The sequence below is a fragment of the Narcine bancroftii genome, chromosome 8 (genome assembly GCF_036971445.1).
Source record: "Narcine bancroftii isolate sNarBan1 chromosome 8, sNarBan1.hap1, whole genome shotgun sequence".
Lineage (NCBI taxonomy): Eukaryota > Metazoa > Chordata > Chondrichthyes > Torpediniformes > Narcinidae > Narcine > Narcine bancroftii.
In genome coordinates this window covers 165,290,929-165,318,420 of record NC_091476.1, presented here as the reverse complement: position 1 = coordinate 165,318,420, position 27,492 = coordinate 165,290,929, and the positions used below count along the sequence as shown (strand labels likewise).

The window sequence follows — 27,492 nt, the reverse complement described above, 5'->3', positions numbered from 1 at the left end:
GGGTATAGAGACCCAGGCCTTCGAGTCTGCTGATCAGTTTTGAGGGGATGATGGTGTTGAATGCCCCTTAGATCTGTTACTGGAATGGACAGATTGGAACAGATCAATATAACTACTCAGACAGGAGATTATATGCTTCAACACCAACCTCTCAAAACACTTCTTCACTGTGGATGTAAGTGCCACTGGCTAGTAGTCATTTAGGCAGGTTACTCCACTCGGGCACTAGTACAATTGAGGTAGGTTTGAAACAGGTAGGTACCACACTCTATCAGAGTTAGATGCTGAAGATATTCATGAATACATTGGCAAATTGGTCAGCACAGATTTTCAGTACTCGGCCGAGTACTCCATCTGGACAACGTTTTCCTTAGATTCACTCACCTGAAGGCAATCCGTCCTCATGCTCGGATACTGATAAGGGAACAAGGGGGCCACGTGTTACCTTCGACACATGAAGCATTATTGTGATCGAGGTCGACAACTATATTTTTCAGTAGTCAGAGAACTGATCAATTAATTTGATTTGATTGGAGTAGTTGTCACAATTTTTAAGTTATATCTGACTGGAAAGAGCTATCAGAGTGTAGTTCTATTCCCAAGTAATGGTACACCATTGGAACAGGCTGCCTGCTTGGTGGAGTGAATGCAGATATGCTGTATTTCCCTCTGAGAGAGAATGTGGATGAATTTCAATTACTGGGTTGGTCACCAAGAAACCTCCCAGACTTTCTTCTCCGTATCCCAAATTAGATTGGTTTATCTGTAATTTGTTCCCTCTCTTCTTCTTTCTTTGGCTTGGCTTCGCGGACGAAGATTGATGGAGGGGTATATCCACGTCTGCTGCAGGCTCGTTGGTGTCTGACAAGTCCGATGCGGGACAGGCAGGCACGGTTGCAAGGGAAAATTGGTTGGCTGGGGTTGGGTGTTGGGCTTTTTCCTCCTTTGTCTTTTGTCAGTGAGGTGGGCTCTGCGGTCTTCTTTAAAGGAGATTGCTGCCTGCCGAACTGTGAGGTGCTAAGATGCACGATTGGAGGCGATGTCAGCCCACTGGTGGTGGTCAATGAGGCAGGCACCAAGAGATTTAGTCTCCAAGTAGGTAAATATGCTTTGAGATTCTTACATGGTTATCAGAACATTTGATATTCTGATAAATATACAAGGTATTACATCCATTGGGATCTTATTGGATAGTCCAGGGGATCTTTTATTCTTTGTATTTATGCATATTACAACACTTCCATGATTTAATTTATGTTATGTTTCAGCTAGCTGAAGGTGGTTAAGAATAGTTTAGGACAATTTGCCTTCCTGTCAGGAAACACCTAGCCTTAATTTGAATTAAGAAAATGAAGTCACCATGTAAAAATTAATTCAACATAAATCTATGATAACCAAGTCATCTTTGGAAAATTATGTCCTTATGTATTATCTAATGATCAACATTTAACACAAACTGAGTCTGTGAACAACTCAAATTAAACTCCTACATGTGAACAGTTGCCTGTAACAATGTAATTGCCACCTCAACTTAATGGCTTGTTTCTGAAGTGAACTCAGTTGTCACTTTATAAACAAAATGCATGTCCATGAATAACCACCAGTGAAAATGAACAATGTGATAATATATACCTAAATATGAAATGATGTGATCCACTGATAATTTTACTCTTAATTATATTTATTCATTTCATCGTAATTATTTAATATGAGATTTGGTAAAGGGTTCTCATAAAAGTTGACCCCATAAAATGATTTGAAGAATGGCATTGTTTTTCAGTTGAAATGATGGATTTGCTAACCACCTATAGGTTACACAAAGTGTGGGAAATGCTGTGAAGCTCTTTATAGAACACTACAGCACAGTACAGGCCCTTCAGACCTTAATGTTGTGCCAACCTATATATTCCTACCAAAAAAAAACTAAATCCTTCCTACCTTGTAACCCTCCACTTTCCTCTCATCTATGTTCTTGTTTGAGTCTCTTAAATGTCACTAACATTTCAGCCTCCACCACCATCCCTGGCACCCACAACTATGTTAAAAAAAAAACTCCCCTAAACTTTACTCCCTTCACTTTGTGAAAAACTAATAGCTTTTGCAGTGGGCCTATGGATCAGGTAAGTACAAGTTAAATTTACTCTGGACATGAACTCACGATATGAAAGAACTTAATGGAAACAAATAATAGTTGGTCATTCAGATCCTACAAGCATGCTCTGCCACTAAGTTCCATTGCCCATCTCTGATCTTTATGCTTTTCGACAATCTATTGGACAAAAGTGTCAATCTCACACTTGGAAGTACAGTTGAAAAGGGATGTTAAGAGTGCCACAAGTTTGATACTTCTGTTCTCTTGGGTGCAAAGGTGCTTCTTGAAAGTCGTATTCTCCATCTTGGAATCTTGCATCAATTTAGGTGGGAACTTATTTACTGAATACTATTCAGTATGACTTAATTTTTAACTAAAAACACTTCAATTAGATCACTTACCAGTTAAAAACTATATAATTTTAATAAATCAGCAAGGTGATCTATCTTGCATGAATAGATTCTTTCTGCTATTCAATTTAAGTTTGTACTTTGCTCTGATGCACAACTTCCCCAATATTTATCTTTTTCATTGTTAATGTCTGCATATTCAAACCCCTTCATAGTTTCAAATCTCTTTATTTAAGAAATAAAATCATATTTGCCTTTCTTGAATCCAAATTGAGCCGCCTTGATTTTCCTATAATGAACTGCATCTGCAATGGTTTATTCACCCACCTATTCCCTTTCAAATGGAGATATGAGATAGCAAATACTGAAATCTGGAACAAAATACTAACTGGTGGAGGAACTCACAGGTAAAAAGCAACATCTGTGGAGGCAGAGAGAAGGTTGATGTTTCAGGTCAATCATCCTTTTGTCTCCATGGACACCACTTGGCCTGCTGAATTCCTCCAGCTGTTTGTTTTTAAGACCTTTTAAAACTATTAATACCTACCTTCACAACCTTGTGCTCATTGGGATTGCCATAATCTTGGATGTACAATTCTAATCCTACATCAAAAAATCCAGATTTCTTGCCCCTAGTACAGATACACGTTGAAATGTGGCAGCAAAGATGAATTCCCTACGACAAAGAGGACTCAATGACGGTGCCAATAATCACTATTACTGATTTAATCTCATTGAATCAACAGGGAAAGCAATGAAGTGGTGGTACCTGAATGGCAGATACCTTTAACTATGCCAGAAGAGGTTATGGTGTCTCAATTCAAGTGCAAGTAAAAGTTTAAGGTGGTTATATCTTGGCTACTGTAAGGTAAAACATCATGAGATGGGAATGTGTAGGGAGTTACCCTGTACAGGGCTGTAACAAGAAGGGGAGGTGTCCTTGTACTCCTGTTAGGTAAAACATCATGAGATGGGAATGTACAGGGCTGTAACAAGATGTGAATGCATCCTTGTACTTACAAGATAAGAGAGACATTGATGGATTGAGAGGCAGGAAGCTAGCAGGGAAAGGATAGCAACAGTTTTAGTCATTGGACAAGTAATGATATGATGATGTTCTAAGCACATATCCAAGGGTATAAAAAATCACCATTTTGCTGATAACGGCAGAATGCATTCTCCGACTAACATGTTTAGTCGCAAGTGTTACAATCCGGTAATAAAGAACAAAGAACCCTGATTTCGACTCAGTCTGGTGTTTGTCTCACTCATTCACGAACAAAGCAGACCTAACACTACTGAGAAAGAACTTCTTTGGCGTTGAAATTTAAATTTTGTAGTCTCAACCTTCTAAACTTTCAGCATTGAAAAATTAAGAAATTGTTTTTAACCTTTTATTTCTATTATCCATTTCAATCCCATCTGCCCTTGAATTAACATTCTTTCTTGCACTCCCTGGTATAGATTCTTCCTGCATGAACAAGGATTATATAGTTACCTGCCTACTTCACAAGGGTCCACAGTGCATGTGGAGGACATGAGGCAGATTTTAATTTCTAAGAATTCTAACAGCAGGCTTAAAATCTGCAGTTATTATTCCTTGCAACTGGTTTAAAATTGCGTCTGTTCAGCTTTAACACAAACTATGTCATTCGACACAGATGTCCTACAGTAGGCATGTACGTGCAGTTTCAAGCTGAAACTGTACTGAATAATGAGTGACAAAATTCTGCCTGCTCTTGCTGGCCAATGCAGGCTGGGATGACATGATCAAACAAAGCACTGGTTGAGCGTTGAATCAAGTAGCTTGTCAATGCCATTGACAGACAGTCATTTATCCAGAGGCCTTATCCTGAAACCCAGTTGATTCTCGAAGTAAATTCCAAGATTCAAACTTGGTGAGAGCAGCCAGTGTACTTTGTAAAATGAGATCTTTATTCCATCGGTTAAATGAAAACTGAAGTTCTGCTAATACTGACCTATTGTTAGGTCAGCTTCCAAGTCTTCCTCAAGCTCTTCAGTTGGCGGTGACTGCACCTGTGTCTCAGCTGGTAGTGGAGGTGGAGGGAGAGATGCAGATGTAAGAGACTGTTTCAAAGTAGAGTCACTCAGTTCATCCTCCCAGCTGTGGGGTGTTGACACCGCCTCTGATTCAAGATCCCCACTGTACGTGCTACCCTGATCTGCCAAAGGAACCACAATAAACAGATCATTTATTCAACTTGACACTGTGCACGTCTTAATCCCAAAGGCAGAAATACAGCAAGGACCCAACAAAAAACATGAGTAAATATAAATCACTCAGCTTTTTAGTCTGCCCTACCATTCAACGTGATCATGGCTGATCTCCCCCTGGCTTGGTCTCCCCTTCTGTGCCAGTTTCTGAAAGCCCTCATTTCTCCAATCTTTCAAAAATATACTTCCTCCTGAAATGCCCCACAATGAACTCACCTCTACACCTTTCAAGTTAGAGCATTCTTAAGATTCACCACCTTCTGCAAGAAGTTTCCATGCACCTCAACTTTCAATGACTGCCCTTGTTTCAAGTTGTCCCACTATTGTACATCTCAACATCTACCCTTCCATGCCTCCTTGGGATCTCACGTTTAATCAGATCTGCCCTCAATCTTCAAAATTCCAAAGGTCAGAGATATTACTAATTTGGTCACTCATGACTGAACAATTTGACCCTTCCCAAAATCTTATTAAGTCTGCCTCCAAGCATGCTTTGAGTCCATTAAAAAAAAAAGCCTGATCCACCTTTTAGTACATTAATTGTCCTGGGAATTGTGTCAAGATGAGCAACATTACTCAGTCGAGTTAAAAGCAACTATACTGATACTGTATTTGGGACATGGGTAGAGCAAGGCAAGATTTCAGATTATACTCATGGTTAAAATTCTGTATTTGTCGATCCAGAATCAAGTCATAGACAAGAAGAGTTTTATAATTTGTGGTCACAAATCCAATCCCTTGCCACTGACTTCATTCATCTTCCCAGCAATTTGCAAAGACTTCAAGCTCAATGCCCAAACATGATTGGCTTATTTGACAAGGTCCTCTTTGCTGGCTTTCTATCCCAAAGCAAAGGTCAAACTTTTGTTGAAAGTCAGCAGTCCCTGATCCATTCTTGTACTAACTCACATATGCCTATTTCTATCATTATCATTCTTCCATATTGATGCACCTGACCCCCCAGGTTAACATTCTGTTAAATCCTTGCCCAAACTTGTTTAATTCTATCTCAACAATATCCATTGTAGCATTCCCTTTCTCTCACCTTTATACAATTACTTAGACTCATTTCTTCAAACTTTGTCATCATTCCAAACTTGTGTATTAGTTTTAGTCCATTATGCCATTCCTTTTACCTCATTGTAAAGTGCAACAGAATATTAAATTATATAATAGTACAGCTGCAAGATTAGTGCAACACTATGACAGCACAAGCGACCGGGTTTAAAATCAGCCACTGTCTGCAAGTAGGTTTTAAGTTCTCCGCATGGGTTTCCTCCCATGTTCCAAAGGTGAATGGGGTTAGTAGGTTAATTGGTCACATGGGTGTTTTGGGCCAGTTAGGGGGCTAGATCTTCAAATTTACAAAAATGTAATTCATTTGCCTGAAAACTGCAATCGATGCAAGCTATTTTTGAAACAGTTTAATGTCATGTTATTAATGTGCATCCTTGTGCCATCAAGTTTAAGAGTAGAATATACTTTATTTCCAGGGTGCACAATTGTTTCTGCACTCAGACTGATGGCATCTGGCTATGCCATTATCAGATACCAGACTTATATATTTTTTTAAAAATCACTGAACTATTTATTCGTTCAGTACAGGGTGTTAAAAATTAAAGCAAAATACAGCAAAATACAGAAGAGCAGAAAGATTTAGGAGTAACGGTACATCGTTCCCTGAAGGTAGAAACTCACGTGAATAGGGTGGTGAAGAAGGCTTTTAGCATGCTGGCCTTTATCAATCATTGCATGGAATATAGGAGTTGGGAGGTGATGTTGAGATTGTATAAGACGTTGGTGCGGCCTAATTTGGAGTTCTGTGTGCAGTTCTGGTCGCCTAATTATAGGAAGGATATAAACAGAGTGGAGAGAGTGCAGAGAAGATTTACCAGAATGTTACCTGGGTTTAAGCATCTAGAGTATAGGGAGAGATTGGACAGATTAGGTCTTTATTCTTTGGAGCGTAGAAGGTTGAGAGGGGATTTGATATAAGTATTTAAGATTATGAAAGGGATAGACAGAGTGGATGTGGATAGACTATTTCCGTTAAGAGGAGGAAAGATTAAAACAAGAGGACATGAGTTAAGAATTAAGGGGCAGAGGTTTAGAGGTAACATGAGGGGGAACTTCTTTACTCAGAGAGTAGTAGCCGTGTGGAATGAGCTTCCGGAAGAAATAGTGGCGGCGGAGTCAATTGTATTATTTAAGAAAAGGTTGGACAGGTCTATGGATGAGAAGAAGATGGAGGGTTATGGGCATTGTGCAGGGAGGTGGGACTAGAAAGGGGTGTTTGGTTTGGTGCGGACTAGAAGGGCCTAATGGCCTGTTTCCGTGCTATAATTATGTATGTTATCTTTGGATGGGTTTAGTAGGATACATAACCAAGTGCCAAGCTAAATGACTAGATAATTGGAAACAACTTGAATCTATACTGACCACCATGTGAAATTGTTTTCTCTTTTTCCTCCTCTTCTGCAATCATAGCGGCCATTGTAAGAAGATCTGCTTCAAAGGGATTTGAGGGGATCTTCTCCTTTATCTCCTGGATTGTTTCAATGATCCTGTCTGCGCTGTCCAGGGTTGTTGGAATGAACATTGGAACTGGTAGCTGAAATTGAACAGTATTTTTAGAAAATCCGGCATTTTTCATTTTCGTCCCATCAAGCATTTTACCCGCACTTAATATGGCTTGCTTGATTTTCATAACATATTTCAAAGGAATAAAACTCAATCAGCCCTCCAAGCTGTCAGGTGTAAGTCTAATCAAAATGCTGAACCCTTTGCAGGATCTATAAAAAAATAACTTTACCAATAACATTTTTTTTAAAAATCAAATTATATGGGTAAGTTTCCTAACCCCAGATTTCATTTTAGTTACTTCATTGTGTGGCTGCAGCATTTAATAACCTTTAGAAAATAAAAGACAAATAATAAGGAATGTTGCACTACTACCTGACTTAATTAGCACCCTTACACTATGCAATTTGTTTCTTTATCCTACAATGCTAAAATATTTAGAACAGTCAGCCAAATCCTCCCAACTTTCAAGACATGTTCAAACAGGCCCAGCCATGGGGCAGCTGGGCTGTGTAGCTCTGCTACGCCTTCCAGTTGCAGGGGTTCAGCTTGAATGGGCCTCCACATTCGATTGCCGATAAGGAATCAAATCCAGTATGATTTGGCCCAATTGGTGTTCTTTCTCTTGATCCAAATCCTGGGAATTCTTACCCAACAACACTCTGGGAGTACCATCACCAAGAGAACTACAACAGTTTAAGAAATACCTCATCCACAATCTTTTCAAGGGCCATAAGGGAAGAACTATCTTTGGAGAAATGAATGAACAGATGATCTTAAATATGAGCATTCTTCCACAAATGTCGCAGATGTGCAATTATGAATACAATATGCCCCACTAGTTAAATCTTAACATTTGCTAATATGCAATTAAAATAATTTTTGCTTTGGCGTGTATCATCGTTATCTACTTCAAAGATAATTATGCAATACCCATGTTACAGCATTAACATGAGGAATTATATTATGTTCACAAGATAATTGCTAATATCAATATCACTCAGACCACAGTAGATGATAGCTGACACAGTCTCCAACTCCATGATAAAGATTTCATACATATTCATTCATGGTTGCAGTTTGAAAAATGCTTTTTTTAAAACAATGAGATGTAGCAATCAGATTTCTGTAAACCGGGTCATTCATAGCACATCATAATATGAGGTTACAAAACACTCAAAACACTCAATCAGATGATAATACCTAAACTGTATTACCTACAGCAGTTCAGAGGAAACTTACTGAGTATAAAATTCAGGTTCTAATTTATATCATCATCCCACAAAACATAAACAACCAGATGAAATGGCATTTCTCCAGACCACGGTGCACACCCAATACAAACGTAAGACAAAATATATATAGCTATTTTGTAATAATTATTTTGTGTCCAACTTACAGGCACTGGGATCCCAAGTGGTAATGGTGCAAACTGTGTGTAAAGATGCATAGGCAAAGGTACATAGATAGGGACAGGAATGGGCAATAGGACCACTTGTGGCTTCCATTCTTCCTCTGGAAACAAGAAAATACAATATTTACTAATTTTTTTAAACAACAAATTGTTTCTCTTTAACCAATTCCAATACTACTCATTAATGCAAAATTCAGAATTTCTACTAATCCACAAGGGTAATAGTCTATTTGAGAATTTCTAGGCAAAGTAAATTCATTACAGTGGAATCCCTGGTGTCCAGCACCTACGGGGGATCACAGATGGAGCATTTGCAAATTTTCCAGTTGACTGAGACACACCCTTACAATGCATAACGAATACACCTACATTAAGAATACACTGCTTTAAAGACAAAGAGTGAAAAATGTAATATAATTTGAAAAAGTGTTGTAGACCTTAATTATGTAAAGTTATGTAAAGTTCACGATAAACAGTAATTCCTCTAGATTACAAAATTAAAATTTTCAACCCAGTTGCTGGTGCTACATCCTTTATACTGGTCGTGCCACCATCATAATGAACCCACCTTCCCTCTAGTATTCAGATAAAGTCTTATTAATATACTTAATACTGATAAAGACTCTTACGAGGGAGGTATGGGGAGACACTTTGGGAGAAACCTCAGTGGCAAGTGGCATTGGCCAGCCTTTTCTGGGCTCTGCCATTGTATTCAAACACAAATTTATTGAAACCTTATTCAAACACCTGTGGGCGAAGCGCACCCAGGGCACTCCGCTGGTTGAGAGTTTGCTCCCATCTTCATTCAGGGGTTGTGAACTGCTTCGGAGAACATTTAACTTTACAATTTTAAACTTTTATTTAAATTTTTACTTATTCTTGTTTATTTTAAATTTATTTATTTATTTCGTTGATTTATTTTTCCAGTTGGTTGGGTGGTGGGTTTGCTTGAATTCGATATACCAGGGATTTTACTATACTGCTGTTGATAAGGTCAGTTCCAGATAAGACAATCACAGACATAATCTAAATAAAACTACAATGTTCTACATTATTTTATATACACCCAAATCATCATCTTTAGTTTTAAAAAAATCTCAAACTGTGATTTCTTCTAGACTTATGGCATTGAGGAAAGAGAAATGAAGTTCTAACCCACTCACCTTGTTTGGGACAGTTGCACCTACAAATCCCAGTGTGAACCGCCGCTTATGGAAACAAGATTGAAGAAAATAATGCTTGCACACAACTACAACCTTTCAGATTTATAGGTTCAGGAAATTCTTAGCTGATATTCCAGCACACTGCAATAACTTGAATTTATTGTATGCATCATTTCATACAACAGAAAAATAACAGTACATTTCAACAGATTTTGTTTGAGAATTATCTGATTGGATAGACAGACTGTTAGAGAACTATTCACATTGTAATTTTAATTTGTTAAGGCCACAGAGGACCACAGCAGCAATAGAAATTCACTATGTCAAATGGTTACTTAAACAAAAGTTAACCATCTAACCATATACAGCACAGAAGAGGCCAGTTTGGCCCTACTAGTCCATGCTGGAACAAATCCCCACCCTCCTAGTCCCACTGACCAGCACCTGGTCCATACCCCTCCAATCCTCTCCCCTCCATGTAATTTTAATGTTCTTTAAACATAAAAACAGGATCAAATTTTAACTTATATTAACATAACCCCCTTCTAATTCTAAGTGGATGTGTATGTAATGTATGTGCCAGTTCAGAAAAGTTCTTTGAATCGTGGTCCAATCTCACTTCTCACTCCTCCAAGTTCATCGGTCGGTATCAGGCAATTCTTATACTGGGCACAGAAATGAACATTTATGAATTTCACCAGGATTTGATGCTTGAAAGGTAAATGGTTACTGCTCAGGAATGTTCTTGTTGGTTTTCAGAGAGAAATTTGTTTCTCATTGGACACAAACTGATTCCTTCCAATCAGCCACTTCAATGTCTTGCTGAAGAAACTTGCCCTATCACAGTTTTCCAGATGATAACCTCTTTCTTTCAGGTCACCATAAAGTTCCTTTTCATTTTCTCTTATTTCAAGTGAAACATTATACAGCCAGGCATCTCCTCTTGTATGGACCACAAGGGCTCTGACCAGGCTGAACTAAGAACTCACAACCCGTCTTCAAAATGGGGTTTTTCGACAAGCTTGTCAGCTTGTCCTGTTCCAGTCCCTGCTGCTGAACTGTAGAACTGAATTCTCTCACTCAGAGAAAAACCACATGACCCCCTTAAAACAGCCAACTGCCTTCGGACAGACTGCGGCACCGGACCTAATCTTCCGAGTTCATTCATCTGTTGCTTTCCAATAATCCATTACTCCACAGCATGCCCAATTAACACCTATTTGTGAAGTCCTTATAGGCATTCTTCAAAGTCTTTACAAAGGCACACGGAACCTGGATTGTCTGGCTTGAGCAGAGCTCTGGCATTTTAAATGAGATCTTTGAAGTGTTTGCATATTTTTGTGACCTACACTAAAAAACCTGCCACTGTTCATCTCCTTTAAATTTTATATACAATATAAAATATAACATAATCTGTCACAATTTTTTTTTCCAATTAACCTACTAACCTTGTATGTCTTTGGAACGTCGCTGGGAGAAAACCCAAGCAGGACCAGGGAAAACGTACAAATTCCTTCCAGACAGCCTGGATTCAAACCCAGATTTCTGGCACTGTAATGGCATTATGCCAACCACTGCACTAACAAAACTATCATATCTAGATAACCCTTGGCTTACAATTAATTTTCAAAGTTACGATGGTTAGTATCCGTACTTTTGATTTAAAGTTCCAATATGTCCCCGCGCTTACGATATGTGGTACAGATATGCTACTTTATCGTGATGCTGGGCAATGGCAGCATCACGCAAGAATATTGTACAGCGTACTCTCTCACGATGCTGGCTCAACCACATCCGCAGTCTCTGCAGCGATAATATGAACAACCCATCATGTTTACTAAATGCCCATGTGCGAGAACAGGAACCAACGAGTAGTCATTGATCGCGCCACAGTCATCGAGTACATGGATTACGAAGCTATTAGCATATAAAAGTACACATGAACATTTTGCATTACCTGTCTGACAAGCCTTGGTTTGGGTATGTGGCTTACAAGAAGTTGCTTTGGTCTGTGTGATAGGTTTGCACAGTAATGCTTTATTCTTGAGAACCTTGGGTGGGGTGGAAGGCGGTATTCGAAGAGCATCTGTTTGCGTGCTGATCTAAATGATTAAGAAATGAGAGTAACTTGATCCAAATGTGAATTGCAAATACTGTTAATTCCAGTTGAACTATACAAGGAAATTTCTTTCCTACCTCTCCAGTAACCTTAATTCCAGAAGTAGTACAAGTTCCACCTGCTAGAAAGAAAAACTAAGATGCTTAATTCTGCATGAAAAACATAGTGAAATTACCCAAATTAATTTAAATATACCTAAAACATCCAAAGCAGGAACTCAATAAGTAGCTGATTACACATCCTCTCATGAAGGATAATTAATCTTAAATATTAACTATTTCTCCACAGAATTCTGCATGACCTGATGAGTGTCCCCAGCAGCCTATTTTTTATTTCAGATCTCCAGCATCTGCATTTCTTTGATTTTCATCCGATTTATTTCTCCTGTGTGGTTTTCCTCACAGGAGGGATAAAGTTTACTTTTCAAACAGCAATAAGTATGTACACAAAGAAACAATAAACAAAAATATGGCACATAAAGGCAAAAAGAGATTACAGTAAGTGTTTTCTAAACGATAGCTCCACCATTAAAGGTAGTTTTAGAAAGTTCATTCTTGAGGGATTAAAGGCAATTTTAGAAGACAATATAGATGCACCAAAGCATAGGGTGGGGAGGGGGGAAACTATGTTTATAAGGATAGGGATGAAATATTGGGGCTATTATCAATGTAAAAGACTAAGGAGATTTAGCACAAAATATTGAATTATGAAATACTTTAAACATGAAGACTCTCTCCACTGATCAGGAGTAAATACTGGGGATAATCTGAAACTGCCAGAAGTTTAAAAAAAACCATGGATGCCAGAAAAGCAAAAAGAGCTGACAATACTCAGCAGACCAGAAAGACTATAAAGTTGAAGTGTTAACATTTTAGGTTGATGAACTTCCATCAGAAATAGAAAAAGAGTCAAGCCCAGGCAAGTTCTCTTGCTCCAGTTGTCATCAATTAAATGAAAAGTTTTGCCAGATGGATGATGGAGGGAGATTTTATTTCATTTTAAGAGACTGCGTAATTATTAAAAATAGAGGATGACATTAGGAACAAGAATGTTGCAGGGCAATGGATCACTTTTGGATTAATTAATCAAATATGATGCATGGGTGTGAAGTGTAGAATGCTGTATTTAATCTTTTACACTTCTCTGATCAAGCAAAATTAATTGAACAAAAAAAAAAGAAAGAATTATAGGTCCTCAAAAACTTGAACTCAAACTTCAGCATAAAAGTGTAGATGCTGTAATTCTGAAATAAAAACAGAAAAATGCTATAAATATTCAACAGGTTAAACAGCACCTATTGAGAGAAAAACAAAGAGTTTATGTTTCAGGTAAATAACCTTTTGTCAAAACCAAGATTCTTCTCAATGAATGGGGCATTACCAATGAAAGGAGAAGATAGTCTACTTCTGCTCCATTACCATTAGCAGAGAAGAAACCACAACCAATCAAGCTATCGTACAAGGTCAAAAGACCAGCAAAGTCATTGGACACTCCACAAATGCTGTGCAATTTGTAAACTTCCTTTCAAAGATAGGAAAAAAAAATGAAATAGAAATAAATACACTAGAGATGACGGCATCATTCAACAAGTTAGCAATTTTCTTGCTCATGATCACAAAATATTAATTCAAGTTGGAAGCTTTTCACAGTCTCCATACCATTTAAAGTTGCCGTTGAACTAGTAGCGTTCTGTACTGGTGGAGTGTTCGCCAACGATATCACATTTGCTATCACAGGAGTTGGCTCCTTCCTCTGACTGCTGAGAACATTTGGTACCGTTACTGTTGAAGGAAGACAGTAAACTTTACAATACTCACAATTTATTTAATAGCTATTAATAATATATTTTTAAAAACATTTGAAAGATTTGCATGTTAAGATGAATGAAAGAGGATGAAATTTATGCAGCTCTGGAAGACCATCTTGTGAGCACCTATCAAAATGTGTTCTTGTCACCAAACAATTCTGAACACGTTGATTTTCTTTCATCTCCATTTAAATAGTTTACAGATTTTCTTGCGAATATGCAAATGCACAAATTTGCGAGAACCCTTATCCTCATGGGAGCATTTCAGATTTTTGTTATTACTGAAGAGAATACTACGCCTCAGGGAGCATATTACTTTAAAATGTGGTATTGGAGATTAATAAATGCTGAGATTTTCCTCTGCTACATTGTGTGGCTTTTTGGGTGAATTCTATCTTTTTTAAAAAAAATCAACTTTTTCTGTTTCAACTTCAATGGAATCAAGAACATAACAAAAATGAGGAAGCTATTTGGCACATTGAGTGTGCTCTGCCATTCAATAAGATCATGGCTAAGGACTCAACTCCACTTACCCACCTGTTACCAATAACCCTTAATTTCTCTTTTAGTCAAAAATCTCCCTGTGTCTTAAATATATTCAATGATGTAGCCTCTACTGCATTTATAAACAGTGGCATTGCATTTGCTATCTTCCAATTGACCAGGACCTGCCCAGAGAACAAACAATATTGATATTGTTACCATTAGCAGAGAAGGAACCACAACCAATCAAGCTATCATACAAGGTCAAAAGACAATGCATCAGCTATAAATTCTGCTATTTCTTTCAGTGTCCTGAGATGCATTCCATTGAGACCAATGGACTCACCTCATTGGTGACAGCATTTGCATCAAGGTTTTCACCTCCCACTGCCTCCTTTTATTTTAAAAATACTTTATTTTAAAATTTTAAAACCACAATTACATCTAATTCTAATAAAATTCATATACAGAAAAATATATAAAAAACAAACATTCCCCTCCCTCATTCCCCCTACAATTATTCACCAAGAAGAAAAAAAAGGTCATCAGTTATATATATAATTCAACTTTGCAGCTGTGAAACCAAGAATCGTCACCAGAACGGATTGAGAGCTCAGATCTTCAAACCCACAATTTACAAGTATGGGCTCCATACTTTCAAAAATAAATGATATTTATCCCATAAATCAAATGTTATCTTTTCAAGAGGAATACAAGATTTCATTTCTATATGCCATCTTTGCATTCCCAACACCAAATCAGATTTTCACATAATAGCTAAATAAAGCTAAACATAAAAATTCAACATGATACATAGTTAATCTTAATTTTAAACTCATCGTTTTAAGATCTCCTAATAAAAACAACATTGAGTGAAATGGGAGTTTAACTTTTAATATTTTTTCCAAAAATAATTTAACTTGTATCCAGAAAGTTTCAACTTTAAAACAGATCCAAGTAGAATGAAGAAAAGAAACTATCTCTTTAACTCATCGAAAACATAAATCTGATATTAAATTATGACTGACTAGAGATGTATAAATTATTACAAAGTAAAATGCTTAAACCAAATATTCATAAATTAAAACAAGAAATTGATTTGAATAGAAAGATAGATGAAAATGATTGGGGAATTTATGTAAAGGTATTATAACTAAGGTTATTAATGTATAGACTTGTAATGTATAATTTTTTGCATCAATTATATTTAACCCTTCAAAAATTAAAAAAGATGTAATTGATTATCTCCCATTGCCTCCTTAACATTTATCAAGATTGTCATTGGTCAAATGCAGGTCCGTAACAAAATTATGAGATTGTCACTAGTGATTTTCTCTTTTGTAAATGAACCTGAAAATTTAACAGCAAAGTGACTGGTTTTTAATTTAAAGTCTTTGTAAAGTTCGCAAGAAAAGCTTGTCTGCAAAATTGAAGCTCACCAAATTGATGGTAATATACTGGAAATGGATTGGAAGGTGGTTAACAGACAGTGAATCCCAGGCATTACAGTGTTTGGGCTTCAGTCGTTCAGAGCCTAGTCAATGAGGGAAACGAGGGCAATATTTCAATGTTTGCTGCCAGTACAAAAATTGATGGGATTAGAAGTTGTGAGAATGATGCAGAGACATCTGGGCAATTTAGGCAAAGAATGGCAGATGTAGTGAAGCTACCTACATTTGGAGGAAAAAGAAAACATGTATTGTTGAAATGATGCAAGATTGGGAAATGTTAATATACAATGGGATACAGGATGTTCTTGTACACTAATCGATAAAAGGAAACATGCAAGTGCAGAAAGCAAATCAGGCTTGCATTACAAGAAGTTTTGTGGATAAGAGCAAGGATGTTTCACGATAATTTTACACTCGCTTGATGAGATTTCATCTGGAGTATTGTATGCAATATTCATTAATTAACAAAGGATATACTCTCCACAGAGTACAAAGGAGATTCAACAAACTGATTCAAAGCAGGTGGATTATCATATAAAGAGACTGGGTCACCTTGGCTTATATTCACTCAAAGAAATCCACAGAAATGCTGGAGGAACTCAGCCAGTGTCGCAGAGTCCATAGGAGATAAAGATATACTTACAACAATTTGGACCTGACCCCTTCATCAAGACATAAGCAAAGAATGGGAAGGTGTCAGATTAAAGATGGAAGAATAGCAGGAGAAGGAGTCCAGACCAACAAAACTTGCTTATTGAATATGATAAGAGTGGAAGTGAAAATAGATTTTGGCTCGGAGGGGAAGGGAGCGAGTGGGAGACAATCAGACAAATTTAAAGGAGATATAGGGAGTTGCTGATGGAAACAGCAAAATTCTGGCAGTGCATGAGACCATGGACAGACATGTCAGCAAGGGAACGGGACAGGGAATTGAAATGGGTGGCCACTGGAAGATCCACGCGATTGTGGCAGATAAAGCCAAACGAGAAGAAATCTCATTGCAATGCACAAAACTCTGACCAGACTTGACAAATTGATTCCAGGGATGGTTTCTTCTGGCTGGCATATCTAAAACCACACTCAGGATAATATGGCAAGTTATTAGGATTGAGAAGAGTGATTTCCACCCTTCCCCCCAGAGTGATAAACCTGTGGATTTTTCTATTATAGAAGGTTCCGGAGGCCAATTCATTCAATGTAGTGATGAAAAAATAAACAGTTCTAGCCACAAAAACATTAAAGGTTGTGGGGAGAGAGCAAGAATATAGGATTGAGATAAAGGATTGGTCACATTTGCACTGAATGATAGAGCAGACTGCGATGGGCAAATGACTTATACCTGCTCTTGTTTTGTTACGTTTCTAGAAAATACACTGCTACATTATAGGACAGAGATGTCCAAACCTTGTCTTCATGAACTACCAAGGCATACGTTAGCAACGTTCAGCAAACATTCGAGTTCTGTACTCTGGAGTGATACACGAAAGTCTGCCAAACCTGTGATTGCAGTAAAAACACACAGATATTCGGGAGGATCTCAACCAGTCTTATCGGTGATCACAGGAGGTAAAGATACATTAATGACGATTTGGGCCTGAGCCCTTCTTCAGGGTCAGCATCGCTAATATATCTTTACCTATGGACGCTGTGAGACTGGCTGAACTCCTCTAGCACTTGTGTGTTTTTATTTCTGCACTCTCACCAGGAAGCATTATCCCTTGTGAATGTGCACTGACTATTCACATGGACTGGGTAGGTCTTGACCACTACAATTATCAAGACATTTTTTAAAAGATTGGCAAATTGAGGGCTATGGGGAAATTTGCACAGAACTGTACAATAGGGTAGCATGGTTAGCAGAGTGGTTAGGGCAACGCTGTTACAGCACCAGTGATTGGGAAAGGGTTCAAATCCTGCCATGTCTGTAAGGAGTTTGTATGTTCTCCACGTGTCTGCATGGGTTTTCCCTCAGGGGCTCCGGTTTCCTTCCACCATTCAAAACCTAGGTTAATTGGGTGTCAATGGATGGCAGGGGCTTGTGGGCTGAAAGGGCCTGCTACCGTGCTGTATGTCTAAATTTCAAAAAAACATTCAACCAAAGGTCACTTTAGATTAGACATGATCATATCATATGGCAGAGCAGGGTTAAAGGGCCAGATGGCCTTCTCCTGCTTCAATAACCTTGTGCTTCAATGTTGTTTATAACAAAAGCACCACAAAGATGAGACAGTTTCATTTTGTACCTTTTCCATCTTGAGGTAACACTTCTGTTAGTCGATGTTGATTGCAGAATGTGAGAACACACTGAAGGTTGCAGAAATTTTTGGTTTGCCCGTGCCATTTTATGGATTCATTTAATTTACCCTGACGCTTGCAATAATCACATTTGGCCATCTAAAAAAAAACAAATTCAAACATGCAATTCCATTTTAAGATTAAAACATCAACAGCTTCTTCATGTCAGCAGCCTATGGATTCTGGTACTGCTCGAGGGTTTGAACCCAATTTCAATTCGGTATTAAAGGTATGATACATTGTTGGAACACACTGTTTTTCAGATGAGATTAAACTGATCTTATAGATGAATGACCTGAATAAGCACAAACCCAACCTCCACCCCACCATGTTATCTTTCCCCTCAATCAATAAGGCCAAAAGAACTCTGGACTTGGAGAACAGTCATGCTTCATTAAGATGGGCCATTGAATAGTTCAATTAAGCTTTAATTGAACTAATTTACAGTTTTTAAAGACATAGCAATGCATAAACTGGCTGCTACATTTGTCGACAAAACCAAGATCACAATTTATAACTCACTGCTGCATCACAAGGTGTGAAAGCACTCCTCCTAATAGTTATCAAATGCCCTTTCTGAAAAGTTTCACATCTCAACCATAACCATATAACCGTTTACAGCACGGAAACAGGCCCTTCAAATCCGCACCGGTTCACTTGAACTCCTCTACAACACCAGAGTAACTTTCCCATCTCTCCACAAAGATCACCTCCTTGATCTCAGACCCAGCTCTGATTATCCACAGTATTTGCACGACATTTGACATTCTTTTCTTATATTCTTTCCTTGTCATATTTGACTTTTTGCTTAGCTTCAATTTATTTCACACTTAAATTATTCGCGTTACAGGCATCATTGTTTTTTGTTCAACCTATCATCTTTGCATTCCAAGAGACTCTGGTTTGATTCACCCAACTTTCCCCCTTTTGTCATGCAGGGAAGGTATCGCATCTTCTCTGAAGCATTTCCTGTAAGGGTCACCCACACGTAGAAAATACACAACAGTTGCTCCCCATTTGACTACCACAGCAGCTTCAAAAATCCTTGACCATCCTGATGAAGAGCACAGAAAGATCATTGCTTCTCTCAAGTCACACACCATTTTGAATATCATCATCATTGCTTTATTGGTTAGGCAAGTGGATAGGAGGCACTGTGATCAAAGCTCACAGATGGTATGTTGCCTCCCAGGGGAGGGCTCTGATCAAGTTCACAGCATTCTTGACAGGAAAGGGACAAAGCCAGATGCTGCAGTCCACGTGGGGACCAATGACATAGATAGGAGTTGGGATAAAGACCTGAAGAGGGAATATAGGAAGTTAGGAGAGAAATTAAAAGGTAGGACCTTAAAGGTGGTCATCTCAGGTGTCACGACTATTTTCCTTTATAATCGCTTGCAGAGATTAGAATGTTGTTGTTGTTTATGACTAGTTCAAACAAATCCAAACTAAAGTTAAATTGTGTTTTCCATGGTATATTAAACATTTTTACAAGCCGTTAAAAGACTGTTACATGGTACTAAAACAATGATTAAACAATGCTTAAAATGGTCAATAAAAGTTTTCGGATCATTCAAAGTCCTTCTACCTCACTGTCACTTGTTTCAGCTCAAGCTGTCCTCCTGATGAGCCTGCTGTTTTTATTGTCTCCTGAGGCTAGGGATATAAAAAAAATAACAAAAATAAATTTAAAAAAAAGTCCTTCTACCTTCGCAGAACAAAGGAAATCAGAAGTGACCATTTTTCTTAAACACGCTAAGATGATGTTTCTATGGAGACACTCAAAGAATGTAAACAACATCGACACAGACTGCTTGCAGAGTCAAGATTGCTGCCTGGGCCATGCGCCAGAAACTGTAGGACTGAAGGAAAGTTCATGCCTCACAAGCCTCACTGAATTTTTTGAGGAGGTAACAAAACAAATTGGTGAGGGTAGGGCAGTAGATGTGGTCTATATGGAGTTTAGTAAGGCTTTTGACAAGGTTTCCCATGAGACTCATCCAGAAAGTCATGAGGCATGGGATCCATGGAACCTTGGCTGTGTGGATAAAAAAATGGCTTGCAGGTAGAAAACAGACAGTAGTAGTGGAAGGAAAGTATTCTGCCTAAAGGTTAGTGATGAGTGGAGAACCATAAGGATGTATCCTGGGACCCCTGCTCTTTGTGATTTTTATAAACAAAGAGGCAGAAGGATGGTCAGTAAGTTCATATTTTCAGATTCAGATTTATTGTTAGAGTGCAAGCATGACATCATATATGACCAAGATTCCTTTCTCCTGTGGGCGTGGCAGAATTACCACTAATTGGTAGTGAAAAAAATAAAATGTACACAGCGTAAACAAATAAATAAGTAAAAACTGGAAACAAATAACGAATGTAAGCAAATAACATTTTTGCAGATGATATGAAGACTGGAGGAGTTGTGGATGGAGCTGAAGGTTTTCAAAGGTTACAAGATGATATAGACAAAATGCAGATTTGGGCAGAGAAGTGGCAGATGGAGTTCAATCCAGAGAAGTGTGAGGTGATATATTTTGGAAGGACAAACCAGAAGGCTGAGTACAGGGTTAATGGTTGGCTACTTAAGAATATGGATGAATTAGAGGGTCCAAATCCATACATCCCTCAAGGTCACCAAACAGGTTGAAAAGACAGTTAAAAACACCTATGGGATGCTGAGCTTCATTAATAGGGGGATTGAGTTCAAGAGTAGAGATCTGCAACTCTACAAATCTCTGATGAGACTGCACTCGTGTTCAGTTCTGGTTACCTCTTCATCGGAAGGATGTGGAAGCCATGGAAAGGGTGCCAACGAGATTTACCAAGATGATACCTGGATTGGAAAATCAGTCTTGTAAGATAAGGTTAGCAGAGTGTGGACTTTTCTCTTTGAAGAATAGAAGGATGAGAGGAGACTTAATACAAGATTATGAGAGGCATATATAGGGTGGACAGCCAGCACCTGTTTCCTATGGCAAGAATAACAAACACCATATATACATAGTGAAGGGAGGTAAGTTTTTTTTAAATAAAGAATTGTGAATGCCTTGACATGGATGGTGGAGGTTGAAACATTGGAGGGCATTTAAGAGACTCTGAGACAGGCACGTGGATGCAAGAAAGATAGAGGGCTATGGGGCAGGAATATATGGGTCGGCACCACATCGAGAGCTAAAGGGGCCTGTACTGTGCCGGAGTGTTCAATGTTCTGTTGTCCGTGTTCAAATACTGAAAATCCCAACACAAGTTACGAGTTCTATACTTTTAGCCATATTTAGTTATCCTCTCAACATCATTTATTATATCTACAGCTTTCTAAACTTATTCAGCACACTTTCTCAGTTGACAATCATCCATCATCAACCTGGTTTAACTTTTCCCCGTCATCCCTTTTACTCTGCTCTCACTCAATAATAAAATATGCACCTATCAAACATCATATCTTCTAAACCTTTTTTTATCCCCATTGAGAAAAAAAGAAACAGAAGGAGAAGTTGTCATTTGGGAATTTTTCTTCTGGGCTAATACAACAGGTTCCTTTCTATCAGTTTGTGGGGTTTTCATGTGATGCCCCAATCCTCAGACAGGAATAGCCATGCGCATGAATGGATTTAGGAGAGAGTAGGGGTTGCATAAGTCCAGGTCCATCCTCTCGACATCCCCTCCTGAATCCAGTGGCACGGTGAGGGCCAAGACAGCTGAGGGAAGTTCTGTTGCAAGTGATTGGCCAGACCAAGCTTCCTTATCTATGGATCAGGAAGATCGAGGGGGGGGGGGGTGAATACCCTTCTCTACAGAGGTGATTGTAAAAACCTTGAGCAAATAAATCACTGGCAGAGGATGGGTTTCCCCAGAGAATTTTAAAAGATCTCTTAATGCCCCATCTTATGAAGGCGGTGGATCAGGCAGCAGAGACACATACCCTCCCGGAGTTTATCTCCACAGCAATCATCTTGGTGATTGTAGAGTATTTGAAGATGTTTTTGGAAGATAAATTGGTAAAACTAGAGGTTAAATACAGACACACACTTTAAAACAGATCTTATTTGAAATACTGAAGAATTCATATTCAATGACTTTACAGAAACTATGGAGAATGCTATCCACATTTCACAAGTAGGTGCTAATTGAAATGATGTCATGAAATGAATAGGCTATTGTCTTGGAAGAACAACCAGAGTCAGGTGTCTGTATTGGACCTTTTTTGCAAGGCTTTTGATCTCTCTGCAAAAAGTACTCACTCACAGGTCATTGAGAGGTTTGTTTACCTAAAACAACAGATGGACTAGAAGACTGACTACTATTGTTTGCTGGAGAAGGAGGGGGTTTTGCAAGTGAGAGAGAGGACATGTTGGAATCTCAAAGAGATGGAGAGAGAGACAGCTGTAACAATCCAGGAGAAGATTTCAGTTGGAACTGAAACAGAAGCTCCAGAGTGGCAGATCGCTGGAAGTCCTATCTGTCTGATGTTTCTCTTGGAATAAGTGGAACAGAAAGGAACTCTGTGCTAGCCTGAAAGAAAGAGGTTATTATCTGGAGAACCCTGATAGGGCAAGTTTCATCAGCAAGACATTGAGATAACTAATGGTGGTACCTCAGTTGTGGAAATCCTGCAAACTTACAAGAACCTTCCTGAGCAGTAAACATTTACCTTTTGAGCACCAAAGCCTTGTGAACTTTATACATATTAAATTCTGTGCACAGTATAAGAATTGCCTGCAACCAGTGAACTTGGAAGAATGAGAAGTGAGATTGAAGTGTGAACCAAAGAATTTTTCTTAAATTTACACACACATTATATACACGTACGATTAGAATTAGAAGGGGGTTAATTAATAGTGATAAGTTAATGTTTGATTCTGTTTACATGTTTAAAGATAATTTAAAAACAACTTTTGTTTAATTAACTACTTGTCCTGATGAATATCTATTGCTGCTGGGTTTTGGGGTCCTTTGAGCTTGTAACAGTTATCCCCCAAAAAAAATCAAGGTCCCACTGATCCCTAATCCTATTGGCCCATTTCATGATTGAATGCAGATTACAAAATCATTGCAAAAGCATTGGCTAATAGGTTAGTGGTATATTTGCCAAAATTAACTAATACAGTTCAAGCTGGATTTGTCGAAAAGAGGCAATCAGTATTTAACTAGCTAGACAGCTTAATATAGTACATCAGGGATGGCCGTAGCTCTGGATGAAGAAAAGGCCTTTGATAGATTGGAGTGGAACTTTATGTTCAAGGTACTGGAGAAATTTAGACTGGGAAAAACATTTTTTAATTGGGTTGGACACTCTGCTGTAAACCCCAAACTTCTTTTTTTTTCTTTCTTTGGCTTGGCTTCGCGGACGAAGATTTATGGAGGGGGTAAATGTCCACGTCAGCTGCAGGCTCGTTTGTGGCTGACAAGTCCGATGCGGGACAGGCAGACACGGTTGCAGCGGTTGCAGGGGAAAATTGGTTGGTTGGGGTTGGGTGTTGGGTTTTTCCTCCTTTGTCTTTTGTCAGTGAGGTGGGCTCTGCGGTCTTCTTCAAAGGAGGTTGCTGCCCGCCGAACTGTGAGGCGCCAAGATGCACGGTTTGAGGCGATATCAGCCCACTGGCGGTGGTCAATGGGGCAGGCACCAAGAGATTTCTTTAGGCAGTCCTTGTACCTCTTCTTTGGTGCACCTCTGTCACAGTGGCCAGTGGAGAGCTCTCCATATAACACGATCTTGGGGAGGCGATGGTCCTCCATTCTGGAGACGTGACCTACCCAGCGCAGTTGGATCTTCAGCAGCGTGGATTCGATGCTGTCGGCCTCTGCCATCTTGAGTACTTCGATGTTAGGGATGAAGTCGCTCCAATGAATGTTGAGGATGGAGCGGAGACAACGCTGGTGGAAGCGTTCTAGGAGCCGTAGGTGATGCCGGTAGAGGACCCATGATTCGGAGCTGAACAGGAGTGTGGGTATGACAACGGCTCTGTATACGCTAATCTTTGTGAGGATTTTCAGTTGGTTGTTTTTCCAGACTCTTTTGTGTAGTCTTCCAAAGGCGCTATTTGCCTTGGCAAGTCTGTTGTCTATCTCGTTGTCGATCCTTGCATCTCATGAAATGGTGCAGCCGAGATAGGTAAACTGGTTGACCGTTTTGAGTTTTGTGTGCCCGATGGAGATGTGGGGGGGCTGGTAGTCATGGTGGGGAGCTGGCTGATGGAGGACCTCAGTTTTCTTCAGGCTGACTTCCAGGCCAAACATTTTGGCAGTTTCCGCAAAACAGGACATCAAGCGCTGAAGAGCTGGCTCTGAATGGGCAACTAAAGCGGCATCGTCTGCAAAGAGTAGTTCACGGACAAGTTGCTCTTGTGTCTTGGTGTGAGCTTGCAGGTGCCTCAGATTGAAGAGACTGCCATCCGTGCGGTACCGGATGTAAACAGCATCTTCATTGTTGAGGTCTTTCATGGCTTGGTTCAGCATCATGCTGAAGAAGATTGAAAAGAGGGTTGGTGCGAGAACGCAGCCTTGCTTCACGCCATTGTTAATGGAGAAGGGTTCAGAGAGCTGATTGCTGTATCTGACCCGACCTTGTTGGTTTTCGTGCAGTTGGATAACCATGTTGAGGAACTTTGGGGGGCATCCGATGCGCTCTAGTATTTGCCAAAGCCCTTTCCTGCTCACGGTGTCGAAGGCTTTGGGGAGGTCAACAAAGCTGATGTAGAGTCCTTTGTTTTGTTCTCTGCACTTTTCTTGGAGCTGTCTGAGGGCAAAGACATTGCCAGTAGTTCCTCTGTTTCCGCGAAAGCCGCACTGTGATTCTGGGAGAATATTCTCGGCGACACTAGGTATTATTCTATTTAGGAGAATCCTAGCGAAGATTTTGCCTGCAATGGAGAGCAGCGTGATTCCCCTGTAGTTTGAGCAGTCTGATTACTCGCCTTTTTTTTTCCTTGGTCCCAACAAAGCTTGAAAAACTCATGCAGTTTGACATGCAGAGTTTTGCCGCCAGCCTTCCAGACCTCTGGGGGGATTCCATCCATACCTGCTGCTTTGCCACTTTTCAGTTGTTCAATTGCCTTATATGTCTCTTCCTGGGTGAGGACCTCATCCAGCTCTAGCCTTAGGGGCTGTTGAGGGAGCTGGAGCAGGGAGGAATCTTGGACTGAGCAGTTGGCACTGAAAAGAGATTGGAAGTGTTCTGACCATCGGTTGAGGATGGAGATCTTGTCGCTGAGGAGGACTTTGCCGTCTGAGTTGCGCAGCGGGCTTTGGACTTGGGGTGAGGGGCCGTACACAGCCTTTAGAGCCTCGTAAAAACCCCTGAAGTCGCCAATGTCCGCGCTAAGCTGGGTTCGTTTGGCGAGGCTAGTCCACCACTCATTTTACGGAAGGCTTGTTTCTTCTCTGGCCAGGATGGCTTTGTAAGATGAGCCTGGTGGGCAGCTCGCTTCTTTGCCAGCAGCTCCTGGATTTCCTGGCTGTTTTCGTCAAACCAGTCCTTGTTTTTCCTGGAGGAGAAGCCCAGTACCTCTTCAGTGGATTGCAGTATGGTAGTCTTCCGCTGTTCCCAGAGGGTTTCAGGGGACGAGTCCGCGAGGCGGATTGCATCCTCGAGCTTTGCTTTGAGGTTTGCCTGGAAGTTTCCTCTCACTTTGTCTGACTGCAAGTTTCCAACATTGAACCTCTTTCTGGGGGCTTTACTGTTCCTGGGCTTGATTGAAGTGAAGGTTGAGCTTGCAGTGAACCAGCCGGTGGTCAGTGTGGCATTCCGAGCTGGGCATGACCCTGATGTGGAGCACATCTCGTTTGTCTCTTTCTCGCACCAGGACGTAGTCCAGGAGGTGCCAGTGTTTGGATCGGGGATGCATCCAGGTAGTCTTCAGGCTGTTTGTAATGACAAGCCACTGTTCTGCGCAGAGCTCCAACAGGAGGCGCCCATTGTCATTGCACTTGCCGACACCATGCTTGCCCAGGATTCCTGGCCAGGTTTCTGAGTCTTTGCCGACGCGAGCGTTGAAGTCGCCAAGGATGACAACCTTGTCGGCTGTAGGGGTGCGTTGAATGAGGTTGCGCAAGTCAGTGTAGAAATTGTCCTTTTCTGCTGGTTCCGCCTGGAGGGTTGGAGCATAGACACTGATGAGGGTGATGAGACGCTTGTTTTGAAGGGGGAGTCGCATGGACATGATCCGGTCCGAGTGGCCTGTCGGGAGGTTTTCAAGTTTGGAGGCAATGGAGTTCTTGACCATGAAGCCTACACCAGATAGGCATCGTTCATCCATAGGCTTGCCAGACCAGTAGAGTGTGTAGCCCGCGCCGCGTTCTTGGAGGCTGCCTACATCTGCAAGGCGGACTTCACTGAGAGCGGCTATGTCGATGTCAAGTCTGAGGAGTTCATGTGCGATGAGGGCAGACCGACGCTCAGGTCGGTGGCTGTCAGCCTTGTCTAGCATGGTTCTGATGTTCCAGCATGCTAGCTTGAGTTTGTGAGCATCTTTTGAGGGGGAGGACGTGGAGGGGGAGGACGTGGAGGGGGAGGACGTGGAGGGGGAGGACGTGGAGGGGGAGGACGTGGAGGGGGAGGACGTGGAGGGGGAGGACGTGGAGGGGGAGGACGTGGAGGGGGAGGACGTGGAGGGGGAGGACGTGGAGGGGGAGGACGTGGAGGGGGAGGACGTGGAGGGGGAGGACGTGGAGGGGGAGGACGTGGAGGGGGAGGACGTGGAGGGGGAGGACGTGGAGGGGAGGACGTGGAGGGGAGGACGTGGAGGGGGAGGACGTGGAGGGGGAGGACGTGGAGGGGGAGGACGTGGAGGGGGAGGACGTGGAGGGGGAGGACATGGAGGGGGAGGACGTGGAGGGGGAGGACGTGGAGGGGGAGGACGTGGAGGGGGAGGACGTGGAGGGGGAGGACGTGGAGGGGGAGGACGTGGAGGGGGAGGACGTGGAGCGGGAGGACGTGGAGGGGGAGGACGTGGAGCGGGAGGACGTGGAGGGGGAGGACGTGGAGGGGGAGGACGTGGAGGGGGAGGACGTGGAGGGGGAGGACGTGGAGGGGGAGGACGTGGAGGGGGAGGACGTGGAGGGGGAGGACGTGGACCTGTCCTCGGGCCTGCGCAAAGGAGCTTTTAGGTGGAGTGCAGTGAGCGCAGTACTGGCCCCACTCTTTACACCCATGGTTCGTGTGCCGTGGCCAAGCAAGCTGGGACGTGGCAGCGAGGTCCTTGGGTCTTAGGTTTTATATCGGAGTGGCCTTCTCCTAACCCCAAACTAAAGTTATTCCAAATACATGTGTCCCCAGCGCTGTTCATACTGGCCATTGAGCTGCTAGTGGAGGTCATCTGACAGGATTCGAGCATAAAGGGGTTCAAGGCGAGCCAGGCAGAACACAAAATCAACCTATTCACTGATGATGTGTTAGTATATTTGATGGACCGGGGGGTGGGGTCATTGGCCAGGCTGAGGACCACACTGGAGGATTTTGGGACGGTCTTGTGGCATAAAGTTAATCTGGACAAGAGTGAGATCAT

The 27,492-nt window shown here is 40.8% G+C and overlaps 1 protein-coding gene across 4 annotated transcripts in view; it reads right to left on the bottom strand.

Moving 5' to 3' along the window:
• The window catches only part of zmym4.1 (zinc finger MYM-type containing 4, tandem duplicate 1), a 173,218-nt gene that overhangs the window by 14,121 nt on the left and 131,605 nt on the right, over positions 1-27,492 (bottom strand). For 3 of the 4 annotated variants that reach the window (XM_069895780.1, XM_069895781.1, XM_069895783.1), the window contains 7 exons: positions 17,938-18,088; positions 13,612-13,734; positions 12,031-12,074; positions 11,792-11,936; positions 8,657-8,772; positions 7,117-7,288; positions 4,422-4,625 (listed from right to left, as the gene is read on the bottom strand). In XM_069895780.1, the coding sequence (XP_069751881.1) occupies positions 4,422-4,625; positions 7,117-7,288; positions 8,657-8,772; positions 11,792-11,936; positions 12,031-12,074; positions 13,612-13,734; positions 17,938-18,088 (955 nt within the window). The remainder of the gene's footprint in view (positions 1-4,421; positions 4,626-7,116; positions 7,289-8,656; positions 8,773-11,791; positions 11,937-12,030; positions 12,075-13,611; positions 13,735-17,937; positions 18,089-27,492) is intronic. The other variant, XM_069895782.1, reaches the window with a different exon arrangement.